General features: G+C 37.4%; 1 protein-coding gene across 1 annotated transcript in view; it reads right to left on the minus strand.

Annotated features, from left to right (window-relative positions):
* The window catches only part of EIF2B3 (eukaryotic translation initiation factor 2B subunit gamma), an 89,784-nt gene that overhangs the window by 34,116 nt on the left and 38,581 nt on the right, over positions 1 to 17,087 (minus strand). The window contains exon 5 of the mRNA XM_090269342.1: positions 14,156 to 14,267. Within this exon, the coding sequence (XP_090125468.1) occupies positions 14,156 to 14,267 (112 nt within the window). The remainder of the gene's footprint in view (positions 1 to 14,155; positions 14,268 to 17,087) is intronic.

The raw sequence follows: 17,087 nt of genomic DNA on the forward strand, positions 1-17,087 counted from the left end.
TCTTTCTTCTTCCCTTTCCCTCTCTCTAAAAAATAAATAAATAAATCTTAAAAAAAATACTGATGGAGCAATGTTTCTGGGGAGGCAGAGGAGAATGGGGTAAGACATAAGTCCTGAATGGGAGGACAGAAACCTTACTCCTCGAAGGCTAAAGAAAAGGAACTGACGGTGGGTCTGAGTAAAGGTAAAATCATGGTTAGGGTCAGTATGCTGGGGAACTCAGTATCTGGTAGTTAGGATTTCCTTGCAGAAGGAGGAGGCTGGGTTGTTCTCTGAGACAGGAAAGGGGTAATGGTTGAGAATGGTTGCTGAGAGACGTGGGAAGGTGGTCCAGGACAGGGGTAAGGATGCGGAGTGGTCTGAGGGCTTGGCTAAGATTGGAACCATTAATTTATAGTGGTGTCAGTTCACAACATTGCATAATATTTCTCATTAAGTCTTTAATAGAACAGATGTAGAAGTAGACAAAGTAGATTTTAAAGTAATCCAAAGTTGATATCTATAAAAGGAGATAGAGCAAAAGGACTATGAGTGAGGATATGGAGGGAAATGCCTTAAATAATATACCATAGAGTATAAATTGGATAAAGAAAAAAATGAGGGAGAGAAAGAAGACAGAGGAGGGAGAAAAGTTGGTGAGGGATTGAAAGATATAATGGGACAGAAATGAAGAAAGCAGGGTTCTTGGTAAAGATAGCAGATTAAACACAGACATAAAGCGCTAGTCCTTCTTTTTCTTTTTTTTTACAGCGACTTCATTTCATTTATTTCATTTATTTATTTATTTATTTATTTATTTATTTATTTATGCCCTATCCCTTTTGAAAGCTCATTAAAGTGACAGTAAATGGTGTTGCTGTTTTAAAAAAGGCATAACCCCTAAGGACAAAGATCAGGAAGAGAGAGGACAGCAGCATTTTGAAAGCTGCAGGGCAGAAGGGCGTTGGAACAGATTTAGCATGTTTAAGAAGGTGGAAACCTAAACTAGTAAGAAGCAAAGCTGAGTGGCAACCTGATTTGTACTGCAGAAGTGCCGAAACGGTCAAAAATTGGCTTAGGGAACAGGCTTAAGGATGCTGACATGGGAGTTCTTTTACAAACAGCCTATCCATATGACTTTACAGAAGTGAGAGTTAAAAGCATAGAAAGGTAAGAATACGCTGAACAAGATCGGGAGAAGTTCTGAATCCTGACATTCACAAGTCCCTCTGCGCTCCTCCCCTGCAAAACTGTGAAATTAGAGAAGTACTTCAGCACTTCATGGCTGGTTTGCAGCCATGGGGATACTAATTTAGATAAATAGGACTTCAAGACTTTCCACACCATTGGGAAAATAATCAAGAGTGTAAACCCATTTCTCATCGTCTCCTCATCCCAGGGATACAGATCTGGCCATGATCTCTGAGGTTTGATTCAAGTCCTTGTCTTCCCAAACACAAATGTCTAAACTTTCCAAGATGAATGTGTGAACATTTTATTCCCTTTTAAAGACATCCTTTAAAAGCTTGTTCTAATTTTTCATTAACTCTTCCAGTAAAAAAACAACAACCTTGACTAGTATTCAAAAGAAAACAACATAACATTGGAGAAAAGCTACATGATTTTCTTATTAAATATTTGGCACGAAAAACTTTTACTTACGAATCATTAAAAACAGATGTCTTTCAGAAATAAGACAAGAATTTTAGAGCTGGGGGTGGTCTTTAAAGAACTAAGTCAATTTTAGTTGGGAAAACTGAGGCTGAGAGAAGCAAAGTGACTTGCTCAAAGTCATACAGCTGGTTTGTCTCAAGACTAAATTTCAAATTCTCTGAACTTGAATTTCCAGTACCATGTTCTTTCTGCCAGCAAAGTGCTTTCCTGCTACATGCAATGCCTCTCCAAGTCAGTAATGCAACAATTACACATCTGGGGAAGCTTTTCTGCTTTCACCAAATGCACTGAGGTAGTAAGAATCTGGGTCCATTGGAGTCAACTTACCAATGCTACCTGATGACTAGATAGCTTGCTGGGGAGCCTGCCTCTGTACCCGACTATACAGGATTCTTATTTCAACAAGCGTCTTACACTGTCTCACTCTCTAGGACCAAATATGCCTGAGGCCCAACAAAACAGAACATTATCTTGCATTAAAGCAAACACTTCATCCTCTCTCAAGAAAGGGAGAAAACAAATGGACGTACATTCCATCATCACTGTCCTTTTTCTCCTACAACCACTATAAAAGTAAGAAAACAACAACAACAAATTTAAAACAAGAGGTGCCTGGCTCTTCTAGATGTATACACAAAGGCCTTTTTTAAAGAAAACTTTGGTGTTTGCCCAACAGGAATTAGCCCCCAACTTTGGAAATTCAGTTAAAAAAAGGACAGAGAGTATTGGATTTTCATATTCAAAGGTGTTTAAAAAATCTGAATCTAATTTGCTTTTACTGACCATCTCACTGAAGCCAGGAGGAGCACAATGCCCCAGAAGGGTCATAAGAATGGGGCGAAGAACATTTTATTGCTTATTTATGCAATCTGCTGCCCTATTACAACTGTACTACAAAGATCCTGAATCACTGGGGTGTAGATTACAAGTTAGAAGAATGGAGGGAAAACACCTGCCAACAAACAAAAATGCAACCTAATCTTAAGAAACCAGAAGAACTGGTCTTCATGGCCCAGTGCTTACCCAAGACCCTGAACTCAACAGCTCTGAGGGCAAAATACACCTCCATCCACTCTTCATTTTCACCTTACCTCTGTTTATGTCCATCTTCTCTTCTTCCATCATGCCTGATCCTGCTCTTTTTGGCAGGCACTGGGATTAAGGCATTTACTAATGGCCCACCATACGGAGCCATAAACTAGTTATTGGGAAGGTTAAAGAGAAAGCAAGAGACAGTTGCCACTCTCTACTTCTCACTACAGAAAGATGACTAGTTTCTAAGAACTTACTGTCTAAGCCTGACAGCTCTAATACAGAGCAAAGCACAAACATCAGTGCTTGATGGATGCATAAATGAGTAAGGTCCCTTGTTTCACATAATAGATAACCACAATTAGTTCTTTCTGCAATTCAGAGGACACAATCCCTTCACCCTTTGAAGTCTTGTGAATTTAACAATACAATTCTGTGATACTTTCCAGGTTTTATACTTTAAATCTATCTTGCTTACTGCTATCAGATTATCTTTCCAGAATCCTAAGTTTGAACCATCATTTCCCTCCTCAAAAAGTCTTTAATAATTTCCTGGTATTCAAGGTTTTCTGTACCAACTTAATTTTTCATCCTTATCTCCTAGTGCTCGCCAGAAGGAATCTTCCATTTGGGCCAAACTGTTCCTATACAAGCCTTGTACACTCTGTCTCCACGCCTTTGCTCACAGCATTCTCCCCACACAGGATTCAGCTTCTCATATTGCTTTCCATATCTAACCCAAATCCATCCTTTAAGTTTAAATTTTCCTACTAATTTTCTTGACCACCTCAGTCCCTAGAGATTGATACCTCCACTGAAGTTTTAGAATTGTTGGCCATAATTGTTCAGTATCCTGATATTTTTGCTATTGTTTGTTAATCTTCTTATACATAATATTATCTTCTACCAAGGCTAATAACCTCTTTGATACAATTTCCGGCATCGAGTATCCCCTTAAATACCAAAAGAGTGGTTTGACCAGAGGAGGAGATTTGATAAACATCTGCCAGTTGAACAATGTGTTCCGGAAAAGTAGAAAGAACGAACTAATGGAAAAGGCCAAGCTCTGTCCCTAATTATATACACAATATGGAGCAAACCTCTCTTACTTGACTTTCAGTATTGTTATCTAAAGTATAAGGGGCTGGACTAAATGACCTTGTAACTGTAGCATTCTATGATTCTAAAGTATCTACAAATAAGAACATATTTTCAATACATTAAGAGGTATTTTAAAATTTCATCTTATGGCGAGCGCTTCTAAAATACAAATAAATCCTTTGTTTCCGAAAATTTGACTTCAATAAATGAATTCAGAAAAAAAGAAAAAAAATTCATAATAAAACCCTGACTAGACTTCCAGCCAAGATGGAGACGTAGGTAGACACACTTTGCCTCCTTCCACGACCATAAGAAGTATTATATCTACCTCAACACAAAAAAACAACCAGAACTACCAGAAAATTGAATTGCATGGAAGTCTAACAAACATATAAAGAAGCAATACTCATCCAGACAGGTAGGAGGGGCGGAGCCGGGGCTGAGAGGACGCAATGTGACAGCTATGGCGGTGGCGGTGGCAGCAAGGCGGTGGCTGTGACCAGCCAGCGCAAAGTGCAGTCACGCATTAGAAAAGCCAAGTCAATGATTTTGAACATAAGAAAGAAAGAAATAATCAACCAGTACAGAATGAAGAAACAAGAATTGAAATAAAACGAGGAGGCTCAGGAACCTCTGGGACAACTTTAAATGTACCAACATCCAAATCATAGGGGTGTCAGAAGGAGAAGAGGAAGAACAAGAAATTGAAAACTTACTTGAAAAAATAATGAAGGAAAATTTTCCTAATTTGGTGAAGGAAATAGACATAGAAGCCCAGGAAGCACAGAGAGTCCCAAACAAGCTAGACCCAAAGAGGACCACACCAAGACACATCCTAACTAAAATGTCAAAGATTAAAGATAGAGAGAGAATCTTAAAAGCAGCAGGGAAAAGAAGAGAGTTACCTACAAAGACAATCAGCTGATTTCTCAAAAGAAACTTTGCAGGCAAGAAGGGGCTGGCAAGAAGTATTAAAAGTGATAAAAAATTTCAGTCCTCCATTCCCTCTTCTCCCCATTTTGTTACTTAGAAGCACCCACTTTAAATTCTTTTAGCAGATCCATTTAGTGTGTGTGTGTGTGTGTATTTCTAATAACATCCTTAAAATGATATTTCTTAGGTTTCCCACTTCAGACATAATCTGTGGATTTCCCAATATGGAAGACGAGGATTTGGCTTTCTTTCATTACCAGCCTTGCCCCTACCACATATATCCATACTCTGGAATTTCTACCTTCCTAGTATTATTATTTCATTATTTTGGTTAGCTCAATAATCAAAGTTTACGACTTTGCTTTAGTTACTAGCTATTAACTATGAAAAAGGAAGTTTATCTTTCTTCTCTTCCCTCATGTCTCCAACACACTAATCCTCCTTTCCATCATTCCAAAGTAATTATATCATAATTTTGGTTAGATTCAGTTGGTGATTACATTATTATGTATCTATAAACATTAGTAACAGCTGATTCAGTAACTAATGATTAATTTTTTTCCTGCACATTTTTGTCATTTGACTTGGCATTACTGTCTTCCCATTTCTTAGTTTTCTAACAGATTCTTATCAATAATTCAATACCCAACTAACCACCAAGTGCTTCAAACTCCTCTCAAAGTGTTGAGTTACATCAAGTATTCTGTCATTTTCATCAGAAGAAATATGACCATTTTGAAGAAATCATTCCCAAAGCCGTGACCTATTCCAATCTTGTCTGGTTGCATATACGTATACTGAGTGCACGGGTGTTATCCAGGAATCTGCCTTCATCATCATCCTATAGGATTCTTTTTCCTATATCCTATGTCTTTCTTTTTCTCAGTTTATGCTAGACTTGTGGTGTTATATATTCTCTCGGAGCTTTCTGAAACAGATCCATGGAAAGCAAATGTCTAAAAAGTTCTTGGCCTACCCTCACACTTGACTAGATACAGATTTAAGAATTTTGAACATGTTCCTCCCATTGTTTTATAGTGTCTGGTGTTGCTGTTAGGAAGTTCAAAGCTATTTTAATTCCTTGATATACCGTATTCCTCCTTCCCAACTTGAAGTTTATAGGATCTTCTTGTTATGAGAGTTACATTCCACGGTGACAACCTCGGTATGTTTCTTCTCATGTCTTTTCTTGGGCACTGTTTCCTTTCAGTCTGGACACCCAACTTCTTTCATTCTGAGAATTGTTTTTTCAGATGATTTGATTGATCATATCTCCCCCCTTCATTTTCTTTGTTCCCTCATTCTAGAACTTCTAATATTCAAATGTTAGACCTTCTTGACTGCTCCTTTAATTTTATTATCATGTCTCTATTTTTCACCAATTTGTTGTTTTATTCTGCTTTATGAAAAAATTTTCAAAAAACTTTCTCCAACCTTTCTGCATTTTAGTATCAGCATTTTCTTAGTCTCTAAATGCTCCTTTTTAAAGATAGCATTCTGCTTTTGGGTTCATGAATGAAATATTCTCTTATCTCTCAAGGAGAGAAAGGGTTTTGGTGTGTTTTGTTCATTGTCGTATTCCTAGCACCTAAAATAATGGAACTCTGATGATTCAAATATTAATAATAAATCTTTCTGAATAATGTTATTTATTTTGACACTTTCTTCTCTCGCATAATATGTTTCCCTTGAAGTTGATTACAAATTTTTTAGCAAGGGAGGAAAGGAAAGAGAGAAAGAAACATTGATGTGAAAAAGAAACATTGATCAGTTGTCTCTCACATGCACCCCAACTGAGGATTGGACCTGCAGCCTTCTGATGTGCAGGATGATGCTCCAACCAACAGCCACAACGGCAAGCGCCAAGTTGACCCCCCCCCCCCACTAACTTGTTGTTTATTTGTTCTGGCCTCTAGATCTGGTAATTCTTGTGTTTGCTTGTTTGTTTGTTTTTGTCCAGGTTTAAGAGTGACACAATAAATGTCTGATTGGGGAACAGGTGGTGTGCTTTTTCAACTTTGAAATTCAGTGTTGAAATGTCTGTATCTTTAGGTCTTTCCTCTTAGAGCCTCTGATACCACTGAGAAGATTCTGTTCTGTCTTTGCTTGACAGGTGCAAGGAACCAAGTGGGAGAAGGAAGCTGAGGACCTCAGAACATACATTGGCTTAACTCCTATTTTTTGCATCATACCTCCAACCTCATCTATGTCTGGTGTTCTAATGTAGAGATCCTCTATTTTACCCTTTCCTGAGAATAATCTCAAGTCTCTTGCAGGAGTTGTGAGGTTTGAAAGAGGAAATCTGAAGCTCTAATTACTTTTTGGACAAACGTTCAAGTAATCCTCTTTTAGCCTCACTTCTAGATGTACTTTGGTGCTGTTGAATCTTGACTCTTTTATGAGTTTTGTAGTGCAAATCGTGTTGCATTGCAGCATTCCTTTCTGCTGGTTTAGCACTCAGCTTTCTCAGGCATGTTACATTTTCTTGCTTTTCTTCTTCCAAACTTTTGTCCTTGCTGTTTCTTTTTTCATCTTCTTTAGTCTTCTGGATTTACACCTTTCTAAAATCCCTTTCCCTGGCCATACAGCTCAGTAAGTTAAGAGTGTCATCCCAATACATCAAGGTTGCAGGTTTGATCCCTGGTCAAGGCACATACAAGAGTTAACTGATGAATGCATAAATAAGTGGAACAACAAATTGATGTTTCTCTTTCCCTCGCCCCCTTCCTCTCTCTCTCTCAAATCAATTAAAAATGATAAATAAGTAAATAAATACAATCCCTTTACTGTTGTTTTAGGGGATAACTAGTTCTATCTTTATATTAAAATTCTTAAATGAAATTACTTTACCAAGATGTCCAAATATCTTTGAATACATCTTTTGGCCACATGGTCCATTCTCTATTTCAGAGATATTAATTATATTGAATTATTTTTGTCTTTTATTTCAATTAAATTTTCTGTAATTTTGAATCATTGTTTTTCACCTAAATAAGTGAATATGTCAAACCTTTCCTTTATGATTTTCAGTGGTGTCTATTATTTTGCTATTTGTTATTTTAAAATTTATTAGTTAATTCTGTAATTAAATTATTTGGTCCTCCATTTATTTTTATTTCTATATACTCATCTCATTTTATTGTTTTATCATCTCATCACTGAAATTTTATTTATTAAATCCACATTTTATTTTTTTATTAAAGATTTTATTTATTTATTTTTAAAGAGAAGGGAAGGGAGGGAGAAAGAAAGGGAGAGAAACCTCAATGTACAAGGGAAACATCGACTGGGTGCCCCTCTCACGCCTCCAACCGGGGACCTGGCCTACAACCCAGGCATGTGCCCTGACCCAGAATTGAACTGGTGATCCTTTGGTTCACAGGCCAGCACTCAACCCACTGAGCCAAACCACCCAGGGCTAAATCCACATTTTTAAAAATATCTTTTTTTATTGTTGTTCTATTACAGTTGTCCCAATTTTTCCCCGTTGCTCTCCACTGTCCTGCACCCCCACTCCTACAGTCAATCCCCATCCTGGTGTCCATGTCCATGGGTCATTTATTCTAGTTCCTTGATAAATTCGTATTTTAATGGATTGTTTTAAAGTTGTAGAATTGCACAGTTGTAGAGAAATTCGTTCTATTCATTGAATTGTTTTCTTCAGGATAGGTTCTTTGCTTTTTTGCAGGGCAATTCTTCTTGCTTTCATTTTGTTTGCTGTATGTTTGCACAGTGACATGCTGATTCTTTTGGTCTTGTTCATGCTTGTTCTATTTGTTTTGATATAATATAGATGAATTCTTGGCTCTCATACTCCTGTATCTGAGACCACTGTCATGTGAGTGCTGGTTATTTTGTATTATATGTACTTTTCTATGGCTTCAGGGAATGATGTGAGTGGGAGAGATGGAAGGGATCTAGACAACACGTTGAAGGTACTGTAGAGTCTTTGTTAGAAGATTTCTCTTTCCCGAGATTCTGTTACATATTCTTATTCCATTCCACATAATTCAGGTTATATTGCAGTCAGATGAAGGGATAAGTCTCCAGCTTTGTATTATTTCACCTATTCATTGTTTAGGTTTAGATCTTTTGTTTCTGTTATAGAGTCATGCTTCTCAGTCAGAAGATAAAGGTTCAGTTTGTTTCTTTCCATATTTGCAGCCATTAGTGAGAACTTGCACGGTTTCAATAATACATTAGCACGGCTTCTTGGGAGTGGTGGTAGGGTGGAGTTGGGAGCCTAACTTTATTCCTTTCTGTTACCTCCTATAATCTTGTTTCTTCCCTTGGCCACCAATTTTTATGCTTTATTACATTTAATTATCCTACTTTGTTTGCTGCTGTTACAATTTCTGCCCATGTTTTTATTAATTTATTTTTCACACTTATATAGGAACTAGTAGTAGAAAGTCCTGTGATGCAATCTGAAACAGCCATTTTAATCTGGAAGTGATATTATGAATATGTTTCCCAAGAGTTTTTATTTGTTTAGCAACAGTATTAATATTTACTATTTTTTGGTCACTTAAACCAATTTTTACAGATGAAATAATCAAGGCTCTAATATAAAACTCTAATCCATAGGGGTAGGTAATGGGGCCAGTTGAAGCTAATTTAACTTCCTTTTCATTAAAATATATACTCTGAAATATATCTTCTACCTCTTTTGTGCTGGATAGTAAAAATAAAAAGTAAGGTATTTTTCTTTCCCAACTTACTCCTCTCGCATTCATTTCATCCAGGCTTTAAACATTTATTAGGCATTCCTATCTATTTGCAGCAGTCGGTAAAACTCTGAGTATGGTGGCTTCTGGTAAAAAAAGTCTACATTGGCAAGCACTCAATACGTGCTGATTAAGGAAATGTGACTGTGTTGCCTATGTGTAACCATTAGGATGGCTACTATCAAAAAAATAGAAAATAAAAGTCCTGGTGAGGATGTGGAGAAACTGGAGCCCTTCTGTACTACTGGTAGGAATATAAAATGGTACAACTACTATGGAAAATCGTATGGAATTTCCTCAAAAATTACAAATAGAACTATCATATGATCCACCAATCCCACTCCTAGGTATATAGCCAGGAGAATTCAAAGCAGGATCTCAAAGGGATATTTACACACCATATTCACTGCAGTATTCTTCACAATACCAAGAGGCAGAGCAACCCAAATGTTCATCAACAGATGAATGAATAAAGAAAATGCTGTATAGGGCTTCCAGTCAAGATGGTGGAGTAAGGCCCTGGGTGGGTAGCAGGTGGTTAGAGCATTGTCCTGATATGCCAAGGTTGTGGGTTTGATCTCAGTCAGGGCACATACAAGAGTCAACCAATGAATGCATAAATAATTTTTTTAAAAGATGGTGGAGTAGGTAAATGCAGTACTTGCATCCTCCCACAACCACATCAGAATAACAGCAAAATTACAAAACAACCATCATTGAGAACCACCTGCAATCTTGCTGAACAGAAGTCCTATAACTAAGGATACACAGAAGAATCCACGTTGAGACTAGCAGGAGGGGCAAAGATGTGGAACAGGCTGGTTCCACACCCACGTGTGGTGGTTAAAAATTGGGAGGGATATCTAGGCTGCAGAGGGCCCCCCTGAGGAGTGAGGAGTCCCAGGCCCACACCAGGACCCCAGGCCCAGAGTTCCTGTGCCTGGAAGAGAAGTCTTCATAACTTCTGGCTGGGAAAACCAGTGGTGATTCTGACTTAGTGAGATGGAGAGCTGCTGAAGTCCCACGTGTTCTTGTTAAAGGGGCTGTGCACAGACATACTCAGACTCACTTGCTCTGAGCTCCAGTGCTGGGGGTAGCAGCTCAAAAACATCAGGGACATAGAAGAGGAACTGAATTATTTGGCTTCCAGGCCAGGGCTGGAGAAGTAGCTTTCTCCTCGACAGAAGTGCTGCCTAGGCTATTGTTCCTTTGCCGGCACTCCCTCAACAATGCAGGCATGCGGACTCCGTATCTGAGGCCTCATCAACTGGCTCACACTGTTCTCCCCACCCTCATGCTTCCCTGAGACCCTCCACCCCACCAACTTGTGGGCCCACCCAAGCTGTTTCCAGTGACTTTTCCATACAAATGGTCTGTCTTGGCTCATGATACAGGTTTTTCTGAAATCTCTCAAAGGTTCACACGCAGCATCTGGCTTCAGCAGCTCCGTAGCTCTTGCTAAACAGCCCCAGGCCTCGAACTAGGGGCAGCTGGCCTTCGTTCACGGCTTAACCTCTCTCAGGTACTTCCAGCCCAGCACAAGAAGCAGCCATCTGCAGATTGCTTTGTGGCCTCAGGGAGAGCACAGGTGGCAGTTGACCTTGGCCTGCACCTCCTGGGAGGCCCCAGGACCAGCTTGCACCTGGTAGACAGCTTCAGACCATGATGGAGCACCACCCAACCACCTCCACGAGAAACACCCCCAAGAGGTGGACTCATCGGGCACCAGAACACTGCGGAAGTAAGTCCTGCTCTGTGGGGTTGGCCTCTGTTGTGGTCATGGCCAGTCCTCACAGCCAATCAGTCTGGGGGGTAAAAATTTCCCATTAATGTGCCAACTAGGACAGGAAGGTATACACAGCCCACAAAGGGGGTGCACCTGGAGTGCCCAGTTTGGTGAGTGGAGAGGCTGTGCCATATAAAGCCACTCTACCAAGACCAGAAGATGTAGCAATTCTATCTAATATGCAGAAACAAATAGGGAGACAGCCAAAATGAGGAAACAAAGAGACCTGGCCCAAATTAAAGAACAGAATAAAACTCCAGAAAAAGAGCTAAACAAAATGGAGACAAGTAATCTACCAGATGTGGAGTTCCAGACACTGGTTATAAGGATGCTCAGTGATCTCAGTGAGAACTTCAACAAAGAGATAGGAAACATAAAAATGGAGTTTCAAAGCATAAAAAAGAACCAGTCAAAAATGAAGAATATAATAACTAAAATGAAGAATACATTATAGGGAATCAACTGTAGAGCAGATGAAGCAGAGGATCAAAACAGCAATTTGAAAGATAAAGAAGCAGAAAACACCCAATTAGGATGGCAAAAAGAAAAAAGAATCCAGAAAAATTAGGATAGTTTAAGGAGCCTCTGGGAGAACTTCAAGTGTATCAACATTCATATCATGGAGGTGTTGGGAGGTGAAGAGAGAGAGCAAAGAATTGAAAACCTATGTAAAAAAGTGATGTAAAACTTCCCTAACCTGGTAAAGAAAATAGACATACAAATCCAGGAAGCACAGAGAGTCCCAAACAGGATGGATGCAAAGAGGCCCACATGAAGACACATCATAATTAACCCTTTGAGTGCCAACATTGCTGTGAGTGACGCTGACAAATCTTCCCAAGTGCCAGTGTTGCTCCCAGCGACTCTTTTTCCAATGGCTATAAAATGTAAATAACAATGAAATAATTTGTATTTTATGTTTTGTTCTCTTTTTTTGTACCTCAGGTTATATATTGATACAATTTTTTCTCATGTTGATCCAAATTTCAAATTATGCATGGCACTCAAAGGGTTAGAATGCCAAAGGTTAAAGACAAAGAATCTTAAAAACAGCAAGTTACCTACAAGGGAGCTCCCACAAGACTGTCAGTTGATTTCTGAACAGAAATTTTGCAGGACAGAAGGGACTGGCAGGAAATACTTAAAGTGATGAAAAGCAAGGACCTACAACCAAGATTACTCTACCCAGCAAGGACAAATAAAGAGTTTCTCAGACAAGGAAAAGCCAAAGGAGTTCATCATCACCAAACCAGTATTACAAGAAATGTTAAAGAGTCTTCTTTTAGAAGAAGAAAAATATATATAAAAAATATGAACAATAAAATGGCAATAAATACATATCTAAATGCAAATGGATTAAAAGCTCCAATCAAAAGACATACAGTGACTGGATAACAAAATAAGTCCCTTACATATGCTGTCTACAGGAGACTCACTTCAGAGCAAAAGACACACACAGATTGAAAGTAAAAGAATAGAAAAAGATATTTCATGAAAATGGAAATTTAAAAAAAATCTGGGGTAGCAATACTTATACTAGGCAAAATAGACTTTAAAACAAAGGCTATATAATAAAAGACAAAGAAATACCCAGCAATTCTACTTTTGGGTGTTTATCTAAAAAACTCAAAACACTAAGCCATATGCATCCATATGTTCACTGCAGCATTATTTACAATAGCCAAGATATGGAGGCAACCTAAGTGTCAATCAATAGATAAATGGATAAAGAAGAAGTGGTAGATATATACAATGGAATATGACTCAGCTATTAAAAAAAAAGAAATCTTGCCATCTGCAACAACATTGATGGACATAGAAGGTATTGTGCTAAGTGAAATAAGTCAGACAGACAAAGACATGTCAGATGATTTCACTTATATACATATAGAATCTAAAAAATAAAATAAATGTACAAGCAGAAGAGAAACAGACTCAGATACACAGAACATTTTGACGGTTCCCAGATGGGAGGGTCGTTGGAGGGATGGGTTAAAAAGGTGATGGAATTAAGAAGTACAAATTGGTAGTTATAGAAGAGTCATAGGGATATGAAGTACAGTATAGGGAATATAGTCAATATTTTAATAACTAGGTATGGTATCAGATGTGTACGAGATTTATCAAGGTGATCACTTTGTAAGTTATATAAAAGTCTAATCACTGGGTTGTACACCTGAAACTAATATAATATTGTACGTCAACTGTAATTGAAAAATAAAAAATTATTTTAAACATTAAAAAAATGTATAGACATATAATGGAATATTATGCAGCCTTAAAAAGGAAGAAAATTCTGACATATGCTACAACATGGATGACCCCTGAGGGCATTACATAAAGTAAAGTAAGCTAGTCACAAAAAGACAAATACTTTATGATTCTACTTATATGAAGTATCTAAAGTAGTCAAAATCACAGAAACAGAAAATTTAATGGTATTAAACCAGGAGCTGAAGAGAAGACAGTTGTTGTTGAATAGATATAGAACTTTAAATTTGCAAGTTGTAAAAGGTCTTGAGATTTGTTTCACAACAATGTGAATATACTTAACACTACTGAAACGTACACTTAAAATGGTTAAGATAGTAAATTTTATGTTGTGAATTTACCATAAATTTTTTTTAAAGGGAGCTCTATAACATTGTTAGAAAAATAGTCCTGTTCCCTCTTTTCCCCGCAGCTGCTTTGCCCCACTCCTGTGCAGGATTTGACTCTACCTTGGTAAGAAAAAACACAGTGAAAAGCTAAGCTTGTGTGGTGGAGAAAAGCCTTCATTCTATCTCATGGGAAAACATTCACATACTTTTGTTAATTTCACACAGTACAATCTAGTTTTCATTCCCTCTTTCCCATCCACTGGGTGGTTTTATTTTGTTTTAAGACAAGAAGAATTGCCAAGAAGAAAAACCCTAGGGCTTACTTCTGCAGGATGGATCCCTTAATGACCAGCTCTTCGTCCAAGTCCGCTTCATTAGCCATAAAGAGCAGTCTCTTTCCTGTGCTGTCCACTCCAATGAAGTCACGCTGCTCCACTGAATCATACAAAAGAAGGAAAATCAAACGAAGACATTTGCCCTGCTTGTATGACTAAGTCAGGGAACAGGGTACCTGCTCACATTTCTCTCGGAACCAAATACAGGATTGAGTGTTATGTAGCACATACTCATTACAATGCTTAAAAGACAGGCAGTCAAAAAAAAATTTTAAATTATTCTAAAGAATATTCTATTAGGTTAACTGTGAATTTTGAATAAGTTCTATAGATTAAATCATTATATCAATGTAATTTCTTATTTTAAGAGACTGTCAGTTTTAAGCGGGGGTGGTAGAGGGTGAGGGGAAAGGATATATAGTCGTGTATTTAAAGGCAAAGGGAATGATATCTGCAACTCATTTTCAAATAGCTCAGAAAAATAATAATTACATATGCACTGTGTATGCATATGATATATATTGAATATATTATAAGAGAAAGAATGATAAAGCAAGCATTAACATTTGAGGAATTTGGGTGAAGGATATATAAGTTCTTTATACTATTCTTGTAACCATTGTATAAATTTGAAATTATTTAAAAAATAAAAAGTTAAGGAGGTGATGCATATGTTCATTAGTTTGTGGTAATCACTTCACAATGTCTACATATATAAAAATATCACCTTGTACACCTTAAATATATGTAATTTTTATTTGTAAAAAATAAATAAATAAATAAATAAATAAATAAAAAGTTAAAAAAAAGAGGGGCAGTCAAGATACTGCTTAAGCAACTAAGGGATGAATCACAAATCCAATGCACAGCACACAAAGAAAGTACAGCTCTGACTAGTGTGGCTCAGTGGGCTGGGCGTCATCCTGAGAACCAAAAGGCCACTGGTTTGATTCCTTATCAGGGCACTTGCCTAGTTTCAGGGCCAGGCTCCCCATTAGGGGTGTGCAAAGGTAACCAATAGATGTTTCTCTCACACTGCTATTTCTCTCCTTCTCTTTCTCCCTCCCTTCCCCTCTCTCTAAAAAATAAATAAATCTTTTTTAAAAATAAAAAAATAGAGAGAAAGTACAAGGAATTCTTCCTTTGCAAATAATCACCTTGGTCTGCTCACTGTGATAATGGGAATTACATTATTTAAAAACACCCACATCTAATCAACATTAACTATATGTCTACTATGCACTAAATTTTATGCTGTTTATGGGTGCATTCAAAGAAAATAAGGTACATATTTACTAAATGTATGGAGTTATCTGATAGATGATGATTTTACAGGCTGCCCTATTATTGCTCTTTTCTGTGTTATATTTCTTCACCCCAACCACATTATAAGGCCTTCAAAGGCCCTGCTTAAAATGGACAGTCTCTTAAAATAAGAAATTACATGGATACAATGCTTTAAGCTACAGAACTTATTCAAAATTCACAGCTAACCTAATAGAATATTCTCACATAAAATCCAGTACAGTGTTGCCCACTTAACAAAATCTGCATAGTAGCTATCTATAGCTAACAAAAGCACTTCCACATAAAGGCAGCATAGCATATAATTAAGAAGACAGCCTTTGAAGACAGACCACTTGGGTATGAGTACCACTTACTAGATGTATGTCTTCGAGCAAGATACTAAACCTCTCCGTTCCTCAGTTTCACCTGTAAAATGGGGACAATCATAGGCTTCTTATAAGGACTAAAAAAGTTAATAATGCTCTTATTTGATTCTCACAAAAAAATCAAATAAAGCAATGATTTAATACCTCTTTGAAAAGGAGAAAGTGGAAGTTGAACTCAAGGAAAAATATTATCTTTAAAGATGAATTTATCTGTCTCCTATTGACAGGCAATGATTTCCATATAATTGCATATGCTTCCCTGCCAGCTTCAGGCCTCTGTATCTAGAACCAAATGGATTACTGAAGTATATATAACGTGTTTAGCTCAGGGGTTAAAGCATTCATTTCTTCGGGTGGTTTCTGGTCATCTTATATGCAGTGTCTGAATCTGAATAGGGAAGTTATCATAAAAAGGTGTATGTTATTTTTTACAGTATCTAAGATTAGCAAACTCCAAAGAAGAAAGGGTAAATATGCCAATTTGAAGATAAGTTTTACATAGATTTTCAATCAAAGCTAGAAAGTGCAGAGAATTTCAAATGCCACACAGCAGCTTTGACATTTACCAATTAATTCATTCATTCATTCATTCATCTGTTACATGGAAACTTGAGAACATCAACTGCAAAGGTCTAATTATGAGCCAATATTTTAAAAAGAAACACAGAGATGTTATTTTTGGATATGATTTGGAGTGCTTACCCTGTCCAAGTCCTCAGGCCCACAAAAACCTTCAATTACTGAAAGTCCTGGGAGCAATAATTTTCAACAAGTCAATTTTTTAGTTCTGGTGCACTTCAGTCACATCCCCTCACTCTCAGGGCCCACTTCTTGTATTTGCTTCTTTGTAGCTACCATAGCAACTGGGACCTCAGACTATGATACAAATTATAGGAACTTGGAAAGACTTCTGTTCTGCTTTAACAAAGTGAATTCCACTTTGAGAGCAGGACAGGTAATATTAGAATGTTCGCCTATAAAGAAAGACCACACAAATAATGTTAAGAAAGCAGTTAAAACTACAAAGTTTCATTTTAAAAAATTCTGTCATATTCAACTCTTCCTATTTTTTCCTATTTCTTTCACCCTCCTGTTTCCTCTATAGTCATTTACTTATCCATTCATTCATTCAGCTAATAAATATATTTGTGCACTTCCGCTGTGACAGGCATTATGTTCAGAGTGGGAATTCCATCTCATTGAGACTAGCATGATCTGATGCCAAAACTCGACAAAGACATTATGAG

The sequence above is a fragment of the Furipterus horrens genome, unplaced genomic scaffold, assembly GCF_987537825.1.
Source record: "Furipterus horrens unplaced genomic scaffold, mFurHor1.1.pri manual_scaffold_3, whole genome shotgun sequence".
NCBI lineage: Eukaryota > Metazoa > Chordata > Mammalia > Chiroptera > Furipteridae > Furipterus > Furipterus horrens.